The 21,260-nt window shown below is 36.5% G+C and overlaps 1 protein-coding gene across 1 annotated transcript; it reads right to left on the reverse strand.

Moving 5' to 3' along the window:
- Positions 1–3,961: 3,961 nt before the first annotated feature.
- On the reverse strand, positions 3,962–20,936 carry LOC129256595 (uncharacterized). The gene is made up of 9 exons (XM_054894763.2): positions 20,610–20,936; positions 19,598–20,138; positions 10,597–10,772; positions 9,952–10,080; positions 8,894–9,236; positions 7,974–8,286; positions 6,840–6,936; positions 6,504–6,554; positions 3,962–5,896 (listed from the first exon to the last, which is right to left on the reverse strand). The coding sequence occupies exons 2-9, from the start codon at positions 20,031–20,033 to the stop codon at positions 5,486–5,488; spliced, it is 1,956 nt and encodes a 651-aa protein (XP_054750738.2). The 5' UTR covers positions 20,034–20,138; positions 20,610–20,936; the 3' UTR covers positions 3,962–5,485.
- Positions 20,937–21,260: the final 324 nt, after the last annotated feature.

Genomic DNA, 21,260 nt, shown 5'->3' on the forward strand with positions numbered 1-21,260 from the left:
AAATGGGTGAGGAAAGCATCACTTTTATTTAATATCCATATATTTTTAACGACCTTTTACAACTTGCATAACTTGTTTTTATTGTTCGTATTTTACCACTTCCTCGGTAATGAGTCTTTTGTTTGTAGTTTGTATACACGACCAATTCAGCCATGCGGCTGCGACTAACCTTTTTAAAGAAACCTTGAATTGAAATTGCATTTAATTATCTAGGATATTAGTAAAAAAAAATAAATACACGATAGGTACCTTTGAAAAAGTTCAGACAAGCCCATGGCATGGCCCATATGGCCCTTGAATAGTTACACAGGTTAACAGTTCATCATTTCTATACCCGAGTAAAAATGATGTATATTATGTTTTATAATACTGATTGTATTCTTGTTATTTGATAAACCATTCTCATCTCAAAGGCCCGTATTCTGAAGTCAGGTTTAACTTAAACTCAGGTTTAAAGTTGTGGTTTAAGTATGGATAGCCAATGGTTACATAAATCACTAACAGTAGAGATATCATATTTCAACTCATTTTGCTCTCAAATCATTCATAATTGTCTAGGAAGTATAAATAGATGATTGTCTTCACCATCGATGAATCAGGAAAGAGCACATCAAACATAAGAAATGTACAACTTATTAAAAATGTTGACACTTTTGGCTTCCCATAATTTTAGAACAGAGTTAGACCATGGTCTAAGTTAAACCTGACTTCAGAATACGGACCAAAGGCATTGCCGGTCGTGAGAACTATTCATTTTTTACATTAGCAAATTTGTCTGCTGGCTAATATACAGTAAATGACTACTCACGCAATAGAGTTTGTGCAATTATTTGATTAACATGACAAAGAGGTCATGTCACCATTTAAATACTCGAGTATCACACAACATACCAATTATGAATCAGTGTTTATTCATTTTTTTTCCGACAGTAATTTTTTGGGGAAACTTTGCATACAGACTTTTAGACAGCTAGGGCCCTCTGTCGGCGATGTTTTTATTTTGTTTTTTGATAAACAAAATAATTTTTTTAATGGAATAAAAATGTTTTGGATTTAGCTGCTTTTGGAATAAAACTGAAATTTGCAATCAATTTTTACCAAGCCCCCCCAAAAAAAAATTCAAATGCGATATGGTGCATTTGATTCTCAGGTCTAAGATACATATATCTGAATTTAAAAAAATATCAAGTTGGTCAAAAATGGATTTATGCCACTTTTGGAATCAAGCTCTTCATAAAGCAACCAGCCGTTTGGTTAGCTTGCATGCCCTTTTTAAAGAACAATTATGTAGCACGCGCGTTATTTTCTTTGTTAATTATATATTCATATGTATTAAATTGTTATTCAGTGATTTTGTAGGATCTACTAATATAATAGGTGGATGGGTCACTAATCTATATTAATATTCTATATAATTGTCACCAAATGATATGACGTCAAATTGACTTTCCTTTGCTGATGACGTCTTACTGACAAAAAATCATGTCTAACCATTCAGTATGCCTACATAATTATATCTACACCTTTATCATTTTTTTTTTCAATTTATATGAAGACAATTACGATTATTTAAACTGCATGAGAAGAGAGAGAGAAAAAAGAGATAATTAGAATTTCGTAACACGTTCGAATTTATGTGCCAATAAACCGTTTAATGTTCCCAAATACGCATGCTGGAAACTACAAATCGTGATAAATTATTAGATGGCTCAAAGTCCATTTGAAACAATATTTTATTGATATGGGAGCCTATATGTATTTTTTTTGTAAAATGGGAATGGTTAATGTCTTAGAGCAATACCATAATATCATCAGTGATTTTACGAACTGGCTTAAACCTCAGCTGTTCTCCAAACAATGATTTCAAGATACATGTAATCGCGTTCAAAGTTTGAATGTTTTTCAGACCCTCTTAACTTTGAAAGAAACCAAATCAATAATTTATTATTTATACCAATTTAAAGCGTGCATTATATTTCTTAACAAAATTTTGCCCAAAATTCGTATTCATTCTACCAACATTTGAAATGAAGCGCGTGTATGCATTTAAGAAGATGCTTATTTTTACCCACAACACGGGCCAGTTCGTAAAATCACGCGCACTATTTTTTTAGCGGCGCAAACCACGATTTGAGCCAGTTCGTAAAATCATGCCACGCTAATGATTTTTAGAGGCACAAACCACATACGCGCAGCCTCTCCAGGGAAGCGTTTCATCAACATTTTTGTCCGACAAGTTGTTTGATCTGACATTGTTCCTTGATTTTTATTGGATGAGAAGCATTGTTAGTATGGCTATTGTCGGATAAAACGTCTGACAAGTCCTTTCATAAAACGCTTCCCTGGACTGGGCGCGATTTTTGTGCACCAGACTGTTTTCGAGGCTCTGAGTCAGACAACAAATCTTGGACTTGTATTTTTTCAGAATTTATTTCAAAAATTTATTTTTAAAAGAATTAAAAGTGGTGATAGTACGCACGCACAAAGGGATTCTGTTGAATTCAGAGGCAGCTCGGTAAGAGAAAGATCTCTTACAACTATCGGGTTCAAGGTCTGGGTAAACTTTGATTATTTTTATTTCTAAGAGGGTACAACTAATGCCTTCGGCGCACGAAGCATCTATCAATGTGTTTTCGAGGTCCAAGCACTTACCACGAGGTAGACGCTGGTAAAGTTGGTTGGAATGAAGAGGAAGACGATATTCCAATTTATCTGAAAGTGTCACATGCGCCAAAGGAACTTTGACCCCAAAACAAAGCATAAGCAACTCTCCACTGTGTAAAACTACAGGTGATCCTCTCACAGAAAAGGCTTTCTTCATCCTGATCGCCACCGGGAGGGTCTTCTGGTGGACGAATCTTGCAAGTTCGGTCCTACAGAGATCAGGAGAAAGGTCGCTGAATTTGAGCCTGACATCAGCCATTATGTCCTTGGGCTGGAAATCGTTTATGATTGGCTTCATTACTCGGGAGAACATTATGGATGACGGTTCGTTTCGTGTAATGAACTTCACTCGGAATACTGTTAGGCTGTTTTTCGTGTATTTTCCATTTAAAATCAAATAGAAATTCGGTTTTAAGAGATAATCAGATGAAAGCGATAAAGGCACGATCTTCCGAGAATGCAATACAGTAGAAAAATCAGAGGGTGTGCGTGTGTTCAATACTTCCTACTCAAGTTCTACTCTCAAGTTCTTTCTCTCTCTCTCTCTTCCTACTTGTTCGCGCATTTGGCACTCAGCAAAGTGGATTTATAGTTTCGGCCATGTCAATAGTACTCAAGGGTGATTAAGTTGTGAAATCTGACAATATCTTTTCGATTTGTTTTACTTCCTTTTTCATAAACACAGTGTATATGAAAGTGCAATATTATCATTCACAGATGCATAAAAATAAAAATACTGCGCTGAAAATTGGATACAAATTAATGTCCAATTATTATCTTGTTCATTGTGAAAGTGATGGTGGAATAAGATTCTTCAACGATCTACTATGATCGCCACAGGGATGGCACTGACGGAGGCAAGGGACAAACGCCCCTATGATTTTCAAGTACTGAATAGAAATTAAAAAAATAAAGGAAAAGTGAGGAGAAAAAAGGGTATTAGTAAAAATCTAAAACCAAGGAAAAGGAAAGAGAAATCTGTATTACCGTTTTTTTTTTATTAAGAAAAAAAAAATAGCGTCAACTTTAGGGCGTCTTCCCCCCCCCCCCCATCATCGTTCCTTGTTCCTTTTTTTACATCCCGTCCTTGGAACATGACCATTTTTAATCGAAATGACACGATAAATGATATGAAAATATGTGCCAAGAAATTAGGAGGGGTATAATAAGAAATGGTAGACGTATTTTTGTCAAGTTTTTAAAGACAATTAATTGACAAACACCCCTAAACCACTAGCGTCCACTATTAGTGGACAGGGGCTCGATTAAAATTCTATTTCTCAATTTTATATTTCTTCTCTCCCCCCCCCCCCCCTCTCTCCCTCTCAAAAATGTATATCATACCTGTGGGTAGACTAGATTTTTCTAATGAAAAAATATTGATTCAAATCATAACGGTGAGTTTTAATCCCGAGTATACATGTTCGTCGATTCCCAATCTGATAGAGGTGGGGTTTCGAATTCCGGACGGGGGGGGGGGGCATAAAGCAATTCTTGAATTCCCTCAAGATTTTATGCGTGATTGGAATATAACTCGTATATTCAATTTTTCTGGCAAACATATTTGAAAGAGTACATATATACCTTTCTTTTTTAGGGGCGGATCCAGGATTTTTTTCTAAAAATGGCGTGGGGCATTTTTGTACAGAAAGAAATTAGCATCAGATCCTACAAAGCATTTCATGGGCCCAATATATCTGGAGACAAATATTGACGCTACATCTGCTCGTGCATGGGCCAATACATTTATTTGTCACAGTTGAGGATGGATACGGTATTGCACATGCACGAAATACATGACATATTCCCATAACAAATATTCGTTATGGCTCTCCAGGGGGGGGGGGGGGCACGGCCGGGCTGGATGTGCCCTACCTGGATCCGCACTGTTCTTTCTACATAATGAAACACAAGGCAATAATGTGCATTTTCAATGATGCGCGGAAATTATTTACCTCCGCATTCTTGATTTTTTTATTGGAAAATTATTATCATCCAAATGATGTTTATAACAACCAATCTTGTAAACTTGCTATGTCTTTTAAAGATATCCGGTATCAACTTATCATGTTTTAGTGTATTAACAAGGTAGAGTACTTACTCTTTTGATTTCCCTCTTCTCACCCCCTCTTCCTACCCCTCTCCATCTTTCCCCTTCTCTCAGGAAAATAGTATCAGTTTTCATAAAATTCCATTTTCAATACAAAGCATGTAAAAACACGAACACACCATCGGGATCAGTTATATCGCTTCGTTACCTTGCTTAAATGTAATCTATTACGCCTTCTGGCCCTCTAAGAAAAAAAAAACGAATCTGCTTATGGTTACGATCAATCTGATCAGGGGCCTGTTTCATAAAGCTGTCAAACCGTGACCAAACACGTCCAACCTTACAAGCGAACGGGGTATGGCAAGCCAGCTGGATGACATACAACAATGAAGTATTAATCTTGATTATCGTCTCAAGAGAAAAGCTACGTTCTTAGAAGAAAACCACCAATATCTGATAATCAAGAACATGGTAAATGGGATAGCAATCCTTACAAGATGGCACCACCTACTCAGAACGTTGCCTAATTATGATTTACATCGTCTTGGTGATTTCATTTTTCGAAACTTCAAACTACTAGTGATAGCAGCCTGTGTTTTCTTGCACATTGGTGTATGACTTGGCGAATCGCTTCAGGAACGAGTAAGTTTAATTCTTGTGCAAAACTTTTATACTAAAAAGTTGTGTCATTGTAATTCATGGGGAGCTCAATTCTATGGTCATCTTTATTTATAATCTATTTGATTTGTTATGTACATTTTTTATATTTTGCTATCGATGCAGTGGTAAAACATGTTCGTGGAGTTTATCTAGTTCCTTTCTCAGTTTCGAAGCATGTTGCTTGGTCATTGTCAGGTCCAAAAGGTGACATTCTTGGAGGTCAGAAAGCAAAGAACCATTGACATCGTTCTTCCGGAAAACTTCCAGGTATTGTCCCATGCCATGCTGTCGCAGAAAGTCTCCCACCTCTGCTACTGTCCACTGGTGAAGGGATCGAGGAGCAGCGACCCGTGGTGGATTATGAGTCGGAGCTTGGTAATGTGATGGCGATGCACTGCAGGAAGGCGTACATGGTGTAAGGTAGTTGTCCTCATCGAGTTCGTCATGGTTCGTTGCTTGATCAGGAAAATCGGGCAGTTCTTCATACACTGCTGTAGCTGAAATCTTTTGATTTTCCAAGGCCTGCAAGGAAAGAAAAATTTCTTTATTTTATCTCTCCTTAATATGGAATTCATAAGACCTATTCTAATGAAATTAACATCGTAAAAATGTACCACATAAATGAATGTCATAGCTAGGGCTTATGAGAGCAACTAAAATATTTTTTTTTAATACTTAACTATGGTAAAGTTAATGGCTGGACCCCGGTGGACTCAGGATTTCGAAATTGGGGGGCATAGGAAATTTATTTATTTGGTTTGTTAATTTTCTGGGTAAAAAAGGTTGCTGCTGCCTGAAAAGACCTGACTGCTGCCAAAGAGGCTTTTAGTACCCATGTGAGTCCTCACTTCTGAAGGCGCAAGGGTGCAGAAGAGAGGTCAAGGGTGCACTGCCCATTACAGGGTACATGTATATACTACTTGCGTACAATTTGGGGTCGAGTGGGGAGGGGCACATTTTCCCCTTGCACCCCCTTCCCCTTCATCTGCGCAAAACTTAAAAAAATTAGCAAAAATATCATAGAGGGAAATCTGTTGACATTAGATGCTGCATCTATTATTTGAAATCTTCTGATACTATGAGAATATAAATGACCCACAAAAGGTATTAAAATCATAGTAATACGTACCTTGCATTTGTCTTTCCAAAACTCCACCCGTTGTCTTTCCTCCTGAAGTTCCTGATTAGTGGTCAATCAAAAGTGATAATTGATGAAATTTTATTACAAAAATGACACTTAATTTTGCTTAAAAAACATTGATAAATATATGCCACAATGGTTATACATGTAATCGGCTACAATGGTTAACCATGGTGTTGGCATTTATATTCATGATTGCATTAACTAGTTTACCATATTATGATTCGAAATGTTACATTAGACTATGAAGAATATAATATAGACTTTTGAAACGTGTCAGTGTAAGAGGGGTAGGTAACAAAGTACTAAAATTTATATCCATACCTTCTCTTTCTTGGCTAATGCATCTTTCATTGCCCTCAAAATATTCGGTGACGCACCGGGAGGTAACGTCGTTGTGGTCATATCCACGTCTTCATAACTGAAAAAATGAGTCGTATTAAGAACAATCGTAATAATAACGACAATGATAATAACAATACTAACACTAATGATATCGTAGTGATAACAAAGGTAGTGGTTATAATGATAATTATTAAAAAAAAACATACGAGTATATCAGACTTTGAGAATGCATATTGGGGAATCATTCATCCGATGCTGGATTGACAATTACTTTTTTCGATGGGCGAAGCTAATTGGAAATTATTAATGTTACCGGGCCAACCGAGGATATTTCATAATAATAGTTTGGAAAAAGAAACGCATAGTATATCTGTTGTACATCCCCTCTCTAATTTTGAATGATTAATATCGATAATCTTATCCAAATTCTGCAACAGTCCGCTCTGTCACTGTGCTCAACAGAATCTGATAGGTGTCTGCGCCGTTACCTCACTAGGATTGCTCGGTATATAGCCAAAATGGCTGTTCTGTGAGTTTAAGACTTAGCGAGAGCTCTGAATATTTTTTACTATTCCACTATACTGAAATAATATTTTATCACGTGAGCACCTATTGGACCTTCATATACCTTGAATACTCATGAATATTCATGAAAATTCAACAATGAATGGGAACAAAGCATACAAAGAACAAGAGAACTGTGGTCTCAGGATCGTTTTGGAAGTCAGCTCTATCCTCTGAGTGTCAAATGTAATGAATGACCCGTGAATCTAAGGCACGATTTCAGCACAAAATCAAAATGCTTCTATCATCCTACTTGTTGTAAACCTACAGGTAAACTATTTACCTTGAACTATGGCAATTACGTGTTGGAGTTGGGCCAGCGTAGGCCTATATCAGTACGACTTGTTGCACCGTGCAACAAGTCGTACTGATATAGGCCTACGCTGGCCCAACTCGAAACTAAGGTAATACGTTCGACCAAATTAAAGCACACGGATGCCAAATATATAAATTGATGTCTAATATACTTGATATTTTAACCTTATCTTGACACACAGTACTTATGTTGATAATTACAATGGCACCGTTTGCCTGACGTAAAGAACTTACTCATCCGAGTCGGATGCCATATCGCTATTGATACGTGCTTTAATGTTGTCAGTCCGTCGAGGGGGTAACCTAGGAGGCCCCTCAGCGGAAGCAGGTGGTCTTTTAGGGATGTCTGGAGGCTTGTCATCATCGCATTTCAGTCTCGGTGGTACTATCGGAGCTGATGGATCTGTAGGTCTCTCCTGGACAGTTCTCCTATTCTTTAAGGAATCCAAATCTGCCTTCATTCTTCTCATTTCTTTGTGTGCAACCACAACTTCTTCTTGGAGATCGTCCAATCGACTCTCTGCCATATTACAAGCGTAAACTTTCCCTGAAAACGAGAATTGATCTATCTAAATAAGTTAATTAGAAAAAGAAACCAAACTAACTTAAGGAAAGTAAGTAAGCCTCCGTGAATACTTGTATAGGCTATATGTTCAAACACGACTATAATGAAAAAATTGTAAAGAGGGAGAGATTTCTCGTATTTTTACATACTAGATAAATAGAAAAAGACTAAAATATCTCAACAAGTGGGCATGAATGCGCAATGAATCATTTAGTTTTTTTCACATTTTAGACTGTTTCTGGTCAACACTGACCACGTTAAGAGAACTAAAACAAAGTGACAATGGAAATAAGAATCAAGATGCACTTATTCATCTGGCGATTGTCCGAATGTAATTTTTAGACATTTTTTTCACATATTTATTTATTCCATTTGAATGTCAATTAAAAATCTCAAAATTTTAGAATGTCACCAAAGCAGTTAAATTGGACCTGCTATTCTTCTGGAGGGGCATTGTTCCTACTGTAAAGAGAGGTTTTGAAAAGGGGGCCCGGATACCCCACCTGAAATACATATGGTCATGTTTTGTCATAGTTAACACACACACAAATCCAGCCTCACACATACCCCAAACCCACATGCACAGTACCTTCTTCACATGTAAGCCATGCTTGTAGGACACCTGGAATAGGTTGAGGAATGGTCTCCATGTGTGGCATCAGCGCCCCCTGCGTTGGATCTACCAGCCCCCAGCTCGTGTTAACCAGAGGATATAAGGATGGTAGCGCTTCGAGGATGCGTTTCTCCGTCCCTGTGATTGGCTCATGGGTGAATTTGATGGGTGTGTCCACTGGAATGGAGTAGATGTGGGGATCAGCATCCCGAGTGGCTACGATGCATTTATCGATGGAATACGAGTTCAGGTGAAGTACCATTTCTTCTTTGAAAGTTCTTTGGGAAAATGCCTTCGTATCATCAGGAATTCGTACTCTCTAAAATGATTTGGGAAAAAAAATAGAGAAAAGGTCGTGACGCCCCCCAAATCAAAAATGCTTCATTTACTCTGCCGTACTTCTTCCTTTTTAACAGGTCTCTTGGTGTGGCTGTTACTGTTGCGTCGCATTCCAGTACTCTGCTTCATAAGTGTCATTTTCTATATTTTATTATTATTATTATTATTCTTTTTTTTTAGCCTTTGAGGATTTCTAGAACGCCCTTTCTTTATATTATATTATTACGAATCTTAATGTCTATATATTTTATGATATATGTACAAATGTACTATATTATGTAGATAACCATACCGTCATTACGACATTGGCTCCTCGATTCAATCTTTTATTTTTCTATTTGGAGGGGAAAATTTATTTTCAATACCAACTTACTAATGTCACAGTCACAAAGGCATAACCAAATCCAGACCAACAAATGTTATTACGTAATTTCCAATGACATACCATCGATCGATCTGCAGTCGGCTTCATTGATATGACTGCAGCACCATTTACAAGCAAATATTATATGCATATCACTATTTTATGAAACCAGGCACCTTTAACGTTCAACCTGTTGTAACTAATAATTCTGATTATATAAACGTAAATTCTGATTATATCAATATATTCTGATTATATTGATTTAAACTGTCACTAGTAGAACATTTGAGTTGTTTTCTTAAATGTAACAGAGTTATTAGAGAAATCTTACCTGAGGGAATTTCTCGTCCTTGAGTTGAGTCATTCGATGAGGTGTGGGTGATAACATGGTAGTAAATACGCACGAATCCATTTCCTCGGAATATTTGATTTGCGCTTTACCGCATTTCCCGACCAGGAGCTGTTTCGGATTAAAAATGACGTATCAGAAGGAATTCTTATTGTTCGGTTATTTTTCTGTCTGGACTTGACAGTGCTTTACACAGTTTCCGGGTAGTTTCCCTTCTTTTTCAAAGAAGAATTTCAGTAGTAACACCGGATATGCGTAGTTCAAGGATGGCGAAATTCGTATACTGTTTGCGTTGTTATTGTCATTCTGATGAAGATTTAACTGTTTAAATATATGTATGAAAAAAATCCTTTTGAAGGCTCACAAAAATTTGATTCCTTATTTCCCAGAACATAAAATAAAATGCATGGAGTGCTAAATGTCATGTGTGCTCAGGGGTCTGAGAGTTCAGATTTTTATCTGATTTCAGATTTTTTTGTTTTGATTTTCAGCTTAATTTCAGCTTATTTTTGGCCTTCATCTGTACAAAAAGTATGGGAGCTCTTTCTATTTCAGACTTTTTCAACACTCTTCAGCTTTTTTCAGATCTTTTTATTTATGACCACTCACACCCCTGTGTGTGCTTACCTTGCCTCGTTCCTCGTCATGCTCAAAACCTTCTATTTCAATGATGTCATCAACCTCCTGGAATTCATCCTGTATGGTGGAACAGTGCGCTTCGAGCACCCTGACAGAGGCGGGTAGAGGATCAGCGTTCATCAGCGCTGTAGTCCCTTCGTACTCCATGTCATCCAAACGTGGATCTAAAACATACAAACGGCAAGAACAAACAGCATCGGTCAACTTGGGAAAGTTTGACAATGAATAGCAACAGAGAAATCCAACATCGGCAACATTTTGATGAAATGCAAATGTAAATTTTAATGTGACAGTACTCACTAGTCAGTAGATGGAAATGATCACGATCAGTGAATCATTGCCAATATTTTTAATGTAACTATGCTGTTCATACACAAATGTGCCCACCCCGTTTTGAAAGTAACAATAAATATTTGGAATAGGAATATGTCGCTCATAAGGGTCGTGAGTACGAATCCTAGCCATGGCGTGTTTTCCTTCAACAAGAAATTTATCCACACTGTGCTGCACTCGACCCAGGTGAGATAAATGGGTACCGACAGGAAGTAATTCCTCAAAAGCTATGCGCACCAGAATCGGTAGACTAGCTTAGCCGGGGTAATATAGGAGCGCCTTGAGCACCTAGCAAGGTGGATACGTGCGCTATACAAATCCTATATCATTACTATTATTATTATAAACAAGTGAGGACCTTTTTTTGCTTGTTAAATTTTCGTTGGAAAATTAGGGAAATCCTGGATCCGCCCGTGATCACGATCATGACCCTTTTAGCGGTTTCCTCAAGAACCCTTAGCCTAGTAAGGGTGCTGGTCAAAATATAGCATGTTGTTATATATGCAAGACATCTTTCTAAGTAAAACAAACAGGAAAAACGGGAATTACTTCATGTATTGGAAGAAACGGAGAATTGTTCAGACACTATCAGGTATTTTATTTTGAACGTGACGGCATTTCAAGAGCAATCCTATGCGGTGTGTCATTTTCTGAAGATCATATTCCCAAAATATCAAAGAACCGATCTAATACTTTACAATGATTATTTTTTATTTCTTAAACCCATATTAATGACAAGAGTAACAGGGCAATGTTGTCGAATGAGAAAGATGACAAAATTCATATGCCAGTGCAATTTCGAATGGTATTAGGCGCATGAGTTGTATATGTGGCAATAGTAATCCCTTGTTAGTTGATATTTTCATTTGTTTTTAATTATTCATTCATATTATTTGATATTTGTTGAAAAATGACATAATGGAATCATTTCAATCATTTCGTTTGACATGAAATAAATTGAACTGGTTCCTAACTGTCATTTTCTCATTTAATTTTTGTGTGCCAATTGTAATCTGTGACAAAAAGAAGCTGCTGAAAACTGCTTATCTAATAAACTGATAAAAGAGAGCCAATGGAGTAAATTAGAAAGTCAAAAAGGGGCCTAAGCTTTCGATCCTATATAGCAGATTCTTCGTCGGAGGCAAAATGACAAACATATAAAGTGGAACAACCATAATATAGACCACAAACAAGCTACAGCAACACTAGAAACAAGGAGACAAAATGGGCATTAGTGAGTAGAGAAGACCAATCAGGTTAGTAATCTATAAGCAGATTTGTTTTAACTAAAATTTTGATAATTGTATAATACTGTACACCTACGGTTGTATTGGATGATTAAGCGTGAAATTAAACAGCCTATAAATGCGATCAAGTGGAAATCTTTCATACCAAATAACTCTGTTCAAATAGTACAATTAACTATGACACTGAATGAACTTGTTTTCATAATTCAGCACTTCAGTGTCAACAAGTAATTAGAACATCGGCCAAATTTTATTGACAGTTTTTCTGTCATCCGTGTCTATATTCAGCTATTAATGTACGTAGGAGGGTACTGTATCTAGAAATCAACAATACCAGGTTTCAGTGAAAATAGGTTTATTAAGTTTGGGATAAAATAAAGAAGGGAAACTTTGTTGGCACAAATTTTAGCATGCAACATAAAAAAGTAATGCAATATATGTAAGATTCAATTTGAAATGTAGGTTTATACTTCAACGATAAAGACTGAATGAATAGAAGACCTGAATGATCATGATAATAATGACAGAGCAGGAAAGGGGAAACATCGATACATAGCCTTTTAATGTATGATAATATATATTAAGAAACTGGATAGGGAAAAAGAGAAAGTACTAAAAAAGGACAGTCCAGCGCTCACAAAGTTTCTACTTTTCTTTCTCAGTCTTGCGTGTTGTTTTATAAGCGTCGGTATGGCCCCACATCTTGTTGATTGTGTCTAGGAGTACTGTTCCTTTTATAGCGTCATGGATGTGTGTGCGGCAGCATACAAGGAGCTCCCCCCCCCCCCCCTCTCTCTCCCTCTCTCTCTACATGATTATATATCGATGGGAAAACGACCTATTATTTAAGTAACGCCATTTTGTTCTCAATAATAGGGGTATTACAAACTTACACGAACCAGAAATCTCTATTTTGACAGAATTTTTGAAAAACATGTTTTTCTTCCTCTTCTTCATCTCCCACTGTTAACATGGTTAACTATGAGGAAAAAAATCACAGGGGCACACTTGAGCTACGTTTAAAATAGTACAGTCAAACCTGCTTTAGTGACCACCTATACAGAAGGACCACCTGTCTACAAAGACCACAAACGTGGTTCCACTGAATAGAATTCCCCGTTGAATCGTGTATAAAAGGAAGCTTCCCGCGTAGACCGCCTGCTAATAAAAACCCCTCGGTCTGTCTTTATAGTCAGATTTCAGTTTGGTAACAATCACAGGACAGGGCAGTCTCCGTTAATTTACAACGTGGAAACTCTCTACAACGTATCAATTCATTTGAAAATGGAGAGCTAAGAGGCTTTTGTCGAAAGTTGGTGGATTGGGACAGAAGATCATCCGAAGATTTCCACCGGACGAACAATTTCAAATATGTCGTTGTCCAGAGTCAATAGATTCCGATGCTGCCTGGTCCACCAATTTTCGACAAAAGCCTGTCAGTCCTCCATTGTGATTTGACGCGCATTATCAAAGGAATTGGTGCTTTGTAGAGAGTTTCCCCGTAGAAAATGCGAAAAGTCCGGATATCATAACCGGGGAAAATATCCCATGTGTTGTATTTATCACGTTTATGTCTCTTGGTAGACTGTACACAAGATCTCGGTTTCTGGATTACATCGATGGAAACTACATGTGAAACTATATTTATTAGTTACCAGCAGAACACAGTCCTTTGTGCTTAACATCCATGTGATATTATTACTTTGAATTCAGTTATTATATACAGCCATACATGCTTGTGATGTGAGACACGGATGATTAATAATATTTTGTTTCAGATATACATGGATATACCACCTCTCATCTAGTTCGTACACACATCCTGTCTATTAAAGTAGAATACCAACCAGAAGCCATCTCAAGTCCTTCATTACTGAACATCTGGCCAGGTTCACTACCCATAATGAAAAATTCTGACCAGCGTAGTCTTGCAATATAGGCCCACTTGAATTGTAACAAACTAATTCGCTACTCAATACGGTCATATTGCGTCATATTGCAATAATACAATGTTACCAAGAAGTAAAACAGGTTCTTTTCCTATCAAAAAGCATTTTAGTGTCTCTACACAAATAGAATTACAGGATGACTTATCCTCTACATTTCTAAAACTTATATCAGAAGTAACCAGGCATCCATACCAGTCCAGCCGAGGACAGCATGATTTGTCTGGAGGGATGTATGGTTGTACTGAATTGTGGCATAGATTCAATTCAATTCGGTTTATTATGAAAGACATTGTAAAACAGTCCGAAGACTGACACATACAAAGTTAACAGAAAAAAGGGAAAATACATTAAATTATATACCTACGAATTAACAAAATATAATTGAATGAATTGAATTGTGGCATAGATGTACAGTTTCTCGTGATCTCATTGGCTAAAACTTTACACGTGTTTGCTGGACTGGCATGGATGTAGGTAGGGATGTGTGGTTACACTGAATAATGGCATAGATCATAGATGTACAGTTTCTCGTGATCTGATTGGACAAAACTATGCATGTTGTTATATATAAGAATTGTAAGAGCAAATACAGTCATGTATTTAGTTATTTCATCTTTAAGGATATTCATAGCATATAATGATTGAGAATATTCCAGAATGTCTCAGTAAAGATTTGTTAGACATGCCTATTTAATGAGGCTGAGTAATTTTTGTTATTTCTGGAATGTACAAGGATAGACAATATAGACTGCTACACAATAGAGACTAGTAGCAGTGGAAAATGACAATTGGATAAGCTATGTTGTTTACATTGTTAATTTCACTGAGGTTATTCAAGAATTGAACTGCTCTAGAAAGAAGGAGAAGCTTCCAGAATAGTGGAAATTAATATATATAAGCTGGCCGTTTCTTCATCATATGAGGTCAGAACTCAAAGTTTCACACCAGACTTTATGTCAGAGCATAGTTTATTTCCAAGTGGAATACAACATTTATCTTCAGTGAACTGTTTGCAGTTTGAGAGAGGAATTCTCAGTTCTTATCAAGATCGTCAACCTGTTTTAATGAACGCTTTTCAACCCATGGATTGCTGAAATTTACTGTTAATCATCATCAACGTCGTCTTCACACACATTTCAACTCGTTACAGTGACTCTTTTCATTCATGGTGTTTCAACATCAATTTCACCATCGCCAGCATTGTGAACTTTAATATCAGGAATCTTCGCCAGCCAATTTGGATATATATATCATTTGGAAAATACGTTTGTGGACTAATCAGAACTGACACTTCAAGAGATGTAAGATGTTAATATTCTGTTTTTGTTTATTCTGTGTAAATAATTAAAAAGCAAAAATAATATAATCAAAATATTCTTTGTTATTTGTTCGGTATTCAATATCGTAACAATGTATTTGCTGGACTGGCATGGATGCATGGATGTATAGTTGAGCGGAATAGTGGCATAGATGTATAGTTTCTCGTGATCTGATTAGATAAAACTATACACATATTGCCTGGACTGGCGTGGATGCAAGGATGTATAGTTGCGCGGAATAATGGCAGTTTGGCCCGCTTACTAAACAACTAAACGTGCTTGGATTGGGTCAGTGGGAAAGATTATAGATGTATAGTTTTCTGCCTTCTGAATGGTTAAAACTATACATATATAGGACAAATCTCGAATAGATGTATGTTGCATGATTGTCATATTAATGGCCTGTTTGGCCCCTCATAGATGATGGGTGAAACCGCTCGCACGATTCCCTGCACAAATGAGATGAGATGGCGTAATCCACGATAACGCATAAAACCAAACTTTAAAAAGTAGCCCCAAAAATATTAAATGGACTAAACTATACATAAATGAATAACAAAAGAAATGAATGTTGAATATAATATGTATACATACATAAATTGGTAGAGAAAGAAACAAATATAGAAAATTATAAATAGAAAATTACAAAATTACTTTAAAAAAAAAAATACAAAAATCATATTTTGAGAGAAAGATTTCGAGATTCGAAAAACTTTACTGATTAAATTGCATACCCTATAAAAAATATTGGGCATTGTAGCAAACAGCATGTCAAAGAAAACTGAGAAATATTTTTCAAAGTTTACCTTGCTTTTATCTGGAAATATAACTTTCTATCAATCGTGAGGCAAATAGGCATTTGACAATTATTTATTACGAGGAAGTTTCATGAAGTAAGATTTAGCGATAGGCACTCAGGGTAAATACACTGTACACTTCCTTAAATCAAATTATATCAAACTATTTCAAAAGAGTATTTTCACCATAAATTAATTTGACATGAATTGATACACATACAATCAAAGAGTGTATTTTTTCAATACATTTTAAAGTACTTTATTATACAAGCATATAGGCCAGTGGGAATAAATTAGTTGGTGATGTCATGAGCTTTTTATTCTATGAAATCTGCAATGAATAAATGAAATATGTAGGATCAAGGTGGGCATAATTTTAATGAAGCTTGGTAGGATATGATTATTTGTTTGTTTATTGATTTTATTGATTTATTGATTAATTTAATTTCCAGGCAAGACAATAATACAATGACAGATACAATAGAAACATTACAAGAGAAATATCCAGTTGAGCACCAGCCAATGCCTGGGGATCACCTCAAAGAAATAAAAAATTCCGTCGAGAGGTTCTCTACATTGGCTGGTGCCTATACGTAACATAGAAATAAATGTAAACATGTAATTATAATCATACTTCTAAATAAATTAACCTTATTGTAATACGAAGAGAGAAATAAAAACATGAATTGATGCCGCGCATTATACTTAGAATTGCATTTCAAAAACCATAGCTATTTGATTTTTCCACGGCAGATTTATAGATGAATTAATACGCACATTGCTGTCAAAATAATCTCAGTTGTTTATTTTCACACTTAGAATACGTGAGAGGTGTGCGTTATAAGATCGAGTCTTTCATCTCATAACTGAAGTACCTGATACAAGTGCCTAACTTCCGGGTCTGTACTTCAGATATGGAAACGTGAGGCAACATTATACACCTATATGCAGTATATATATTTGCATATATTGTGCATATCATAATACTTTGTGTATGTCATTTTATGAAAATGAAATAAATGCTATACACCAAGCAATAGCTTTTAGAATACACCACCAGAACGCTAATCCTTGCCATGCCACTCTCTCTACAATATGCATTATACAATAACAAATTTGTATAATAATACAATTATTATAATTATTTCTACAAGTAACCTTGTAGTCGAACTTCCGTCAAATATTCGAGAAAGGCGAAGCAGTCCACAGTATAAACGATCATGTGTTATAAACCTTTCCTAAGTCTTCTTTCTCTTTGGTCGAACAGATGTTTGTGGACCAAACAGATTCGACATAGCCTCTACCCCTCATCCCCCCTCCCAAAAAGGAGAAAATAATAATTAAGAACACAATTGAATTTTATTGTTCAAATAATATTTCAATTCCGTCGCATAGACACATCACAAATACAGAGGCAAATGACGTTTTCAAACGAAGTTAAACGGGGCATGGAGCTTTATATGCAGCTGTCAGGAATGCCACGTTGCTTATTCTATTTAATATGTTTGAGTCGATTCCAAACGAAGGAAATAAAAAGATCAGTGAACAGGAACGCCAGAGCCCTCCCCCATTAAAAAGGAATTTCCACTGCATTTGCATTCCCCTTTAAATGCCAATTTCTGGAACATATATATTATTTTACCATTTTATTTACCATTCTACCATTCCTTTAACGAATACGTTTCTATCGAAATCAAAAGTGTTGGATATGAATGAAGTCCTTTGGCGTTCTCGAGATCACCGTGGCTCAAAGAGTACTCTTTTGAAAGTACTTCCTACTTCTTCATTGCTCTAAAGGAGGAATTTGTTTTGGCTTAAAATTGATTCAGTTTCACTAATGACTGATCTTGCTCTTATCTGAAAATCTGATGGTCCAATAAATCATTTTTAATACGAGAAAAGAGAAAATTTAAAGACACTAAAGTTTCCATAGGTAACTTCAATTCATCATCAGCGTCATAAGCGTTACGCTTATAACATTAAAAATGCACAAATAGATCATTGAATCAGTTCATTGCACGAAATTCTGTATATGGGACTACAATTAATTAGTCCACGCTCAAAGTTCGAGCAGGCAGAGGCGATTTCCGAATATCGAAATTCACTTTTTTGCGAAAGTCACGTGACGCGGCGAGCGCAAGCGAAGCATCGAAAGATACTAAATTTCGAGAATAATTGTTAACTTTTTGAGCAGTTTTTTTCGTTACTTTTTAGCCGGAATGAGATGGGTAGGCCCTTATTAAGATTTCTGCCAGAATCTTAAGTTTCACAAGAACTGCTTTTTTGTCTGCGCACAACTCGGTACAGTAGGCAGGAAGTGGCCATTCTAATATGCGACCACCCTCCACTACCGTAATCGTTTTGGACGATAAGGTACCGTACTCTCCGAGGTCGAAAAAAAATCTATGTTCACGAACATGACTTCAGGTCAAGCGACTTGAAGTGTCCTGACTTGAGGTCAACTCTTAGGTGTACATTTCCATTGATGCATATATATATATATATATATATATATATATATATATATATATATTGTGATGAGGCCAACTCAAAAGATGACGCAGGAAAATGGTGTCCTGCGTCATCTTTTGAGTTAGCCTCATCACAATATGTTTCATACTCCCACCTCAAGAGCGTTTGGTACAACTAAACTTGTCTTAACATGATATATATATATATTTATATAGGTATGTATATATAAATATATATATATATATATATATATATAATGGGAATGAGAAATAATCAAGAGACAGATTATCTATCTCTACTTTCAAAAACTTGCTCAAGGCCATGGGCCTTTGTTTATTTATATATATATATATATAATTTTTTTTTTCACAGTTACATCAGCACCCCCCACTAAAGAAATCGTTCCCAGGGCCCTGCTCAAGGCCCACCTTCTTATATAATTTCAATTATAAAATGATTTTACAACCTCTCATATCCACAATAATGCCTCACAATCAATTTATAATAATATCGTCATATTATGTAGAATTTTGTCTCATACCATAACTCAGACTTGTCCTTATTAATTGATTATTTTGTCATATCATTTTATCTTATCTCTGTTCTATCATTTTGCTTTTATATCACGTTTATATTTTCTTAATTGTTACATAAATTTATATCTATATCCTTTTCTAATGGTAATTTACTTTTCGATTTCTAAACTTGTGTTTTTATCTTATATTGATGCTACTTTATAATAATTTATATATTTTTTGTTTGGATACAAACTAGTACGGATTTATCAATCCTTTTTGTATCCAATGACATGCTTTACTTGTCTAAATAAATGCAAATACAAAATGCATAGATCAAACGAAAGATATATTTACCAAGTGGGAGCATCTCATACTTCTGCTCGGCATGTACCGGTAAGCGGAGTTTGGTTCCAGCTAATGTAGAAGCATGAATTGTAGGGTTATCATAGATGAAGTGAAGCAGGAAAGCATCACCTTTATTAATTACTGCCTTAGAGTAAGAAACCGCAAGCGATTCGGTAATTCTGATGTGCTGGGGCAGTTTCGTCTCAGCCAGGAATACGGCTAGGTCACTGTTCGGCTTGTGAGGTGTGGGTTCCAAGCTAAGTGCCCTCGGGAAGTCCTCTGGTCTTTGGATGACTTTAGGTTGAGGTATGGGAGGTGCAATGAACGGTCTTTCAGGCCGAGGTGGTACCTTGGGCTTATTAGTGGGGATCCCACAATTTGGTTTCATGCTGGAGTACTGGTGAGGGTCACTGGGCTGTCTTTTGATTCCCACATAGGCATTCATTGCTATTCAGATAGAACAGTCTGAAAAACAAGAGAAAGGTGATTCTCACTTAGACACTTAGACTCCTGCTGGGGTTCCTTCGAATGTATAACCGTTTTGGGTATCCTGTAGCAAGAAAATGAGACACATCAGATGAAAATTTAAGCGTATCATTTACTACCCACACTCTCACCACTGCTACCACCGCTATTGAAGGTGTGTCTCTAAGAGTGTTGCTGTGTGGTCCGATATGAGGTTTAGTTAACAAAATAAGGGTCATTCCATAAAATCATCAACAATTTTGTATATTCGAAACTGACTATATCACTTTATAACTGTTTACGTGCCGTGGTAAATTTACCAGAACTAGTTATTTCAGGAAGGTGGCACCTATTACATATTACACTTATACCTGCATCATGATTAAATCTATTCATCATACAGATAAGTAATTGTTCTAAAATGATATTATAAGCAGAAAGAAAATGGAATGAATTCCAAATAAAAGAGAATGACTGTCATTCAATAAAAAAATGTCCTGCCTTAAAAAATTTGAATACCGCATTTGTTTGTCATAAAGACAATAAGCAAACTTACCTGAACTCAGTCCAATTCATAGCTAACTCTCACCTTCAGCCTGGGATATGTCCATAATAAACATCATTATTGGTCGAGTGGCGCCATGTTTTGTGTCTCTTTAATTTTCAATCCAGATTCACTGTGCATGGAAAGCTGAATGAGCAAAGTTTCGACCGGCGAAATCGCTTGACAATAAACTCGTTCAAGTCCATGTTTCCCGGACGGCTCGTGGGCGTACGCTTTTTGTCCTTGTTTGGAAAAATTAAAGTACGTGCGTGATCTCTCTCTCCCTCTCTCTCCCTCTCTCTCCCCCTCCTTCTCTCTCTCTCTCTCTCTCTTTGTCTCTTCCTCTATTACTACCGAGTAACACAATGTTTGCTCTACATGGGACTTTCCCTGTCTGCTCATGACAGCCTCACCAAAAGCAAAAAACGTGCATACAAGCCTTGGCAATGAACATGATATCACTAAGCCTAGAAAGTGGAGAAAAGGCGGATATTCCTTCTTTATTTTCCTTCTTCTATCCAGGGCGGAGCTAGGGTACTTTGATCGAGGGAGACAAGACGATTTTTTATTTCAATTTCACTCATCGTGAAAGGCCGACTCCTGCATCGCCCCCACATTGGCGTACAGATCGGGAAGGGCTGAGGGGTCATGTAACCCCTGAAA

The sequence above is a fragment of the Lytechinus pictus genome, chromosome 3 (genome assembly GCF_037042905.1).
Source record: "Lytechinus pictus isolate F3 Inbred chromosome 3, Lp3.0, whole genome shotgun sequence".
Taxonomy (NCBI): domain Eukaryota; kingdom Metazoa; phylum Echinodermata; class Echinoidea; order Temnopleuroida; family Toxopneustidae; genus Lytechinus; species Lytechinus pictus.

Bases quoted from the DNA above. Each gene is read 5' to 3' on its own strand.
- LOC129256595 (XM_054894763.2), bottom strand. From the start codon at position 20,033: ATGAATGCCTATGTGGGAATCAAAAGACAGCCCAGTGACCCTCACCAG. The intron at 9,237-9,951 runs GTAAGATTTCTC...AAATCATTTTAG, and splicing joins AGGACGAGAAATTCCCTCAG to AGAGTACGAATTCCTGATGA. The intron at 6,555-6,839 runs GTATGGATATAA...ACCACTAATCAG, and splicing joins CATTAGCCAAGAAAGAGAAG to GAACTTCAGGAGGAAAGACA.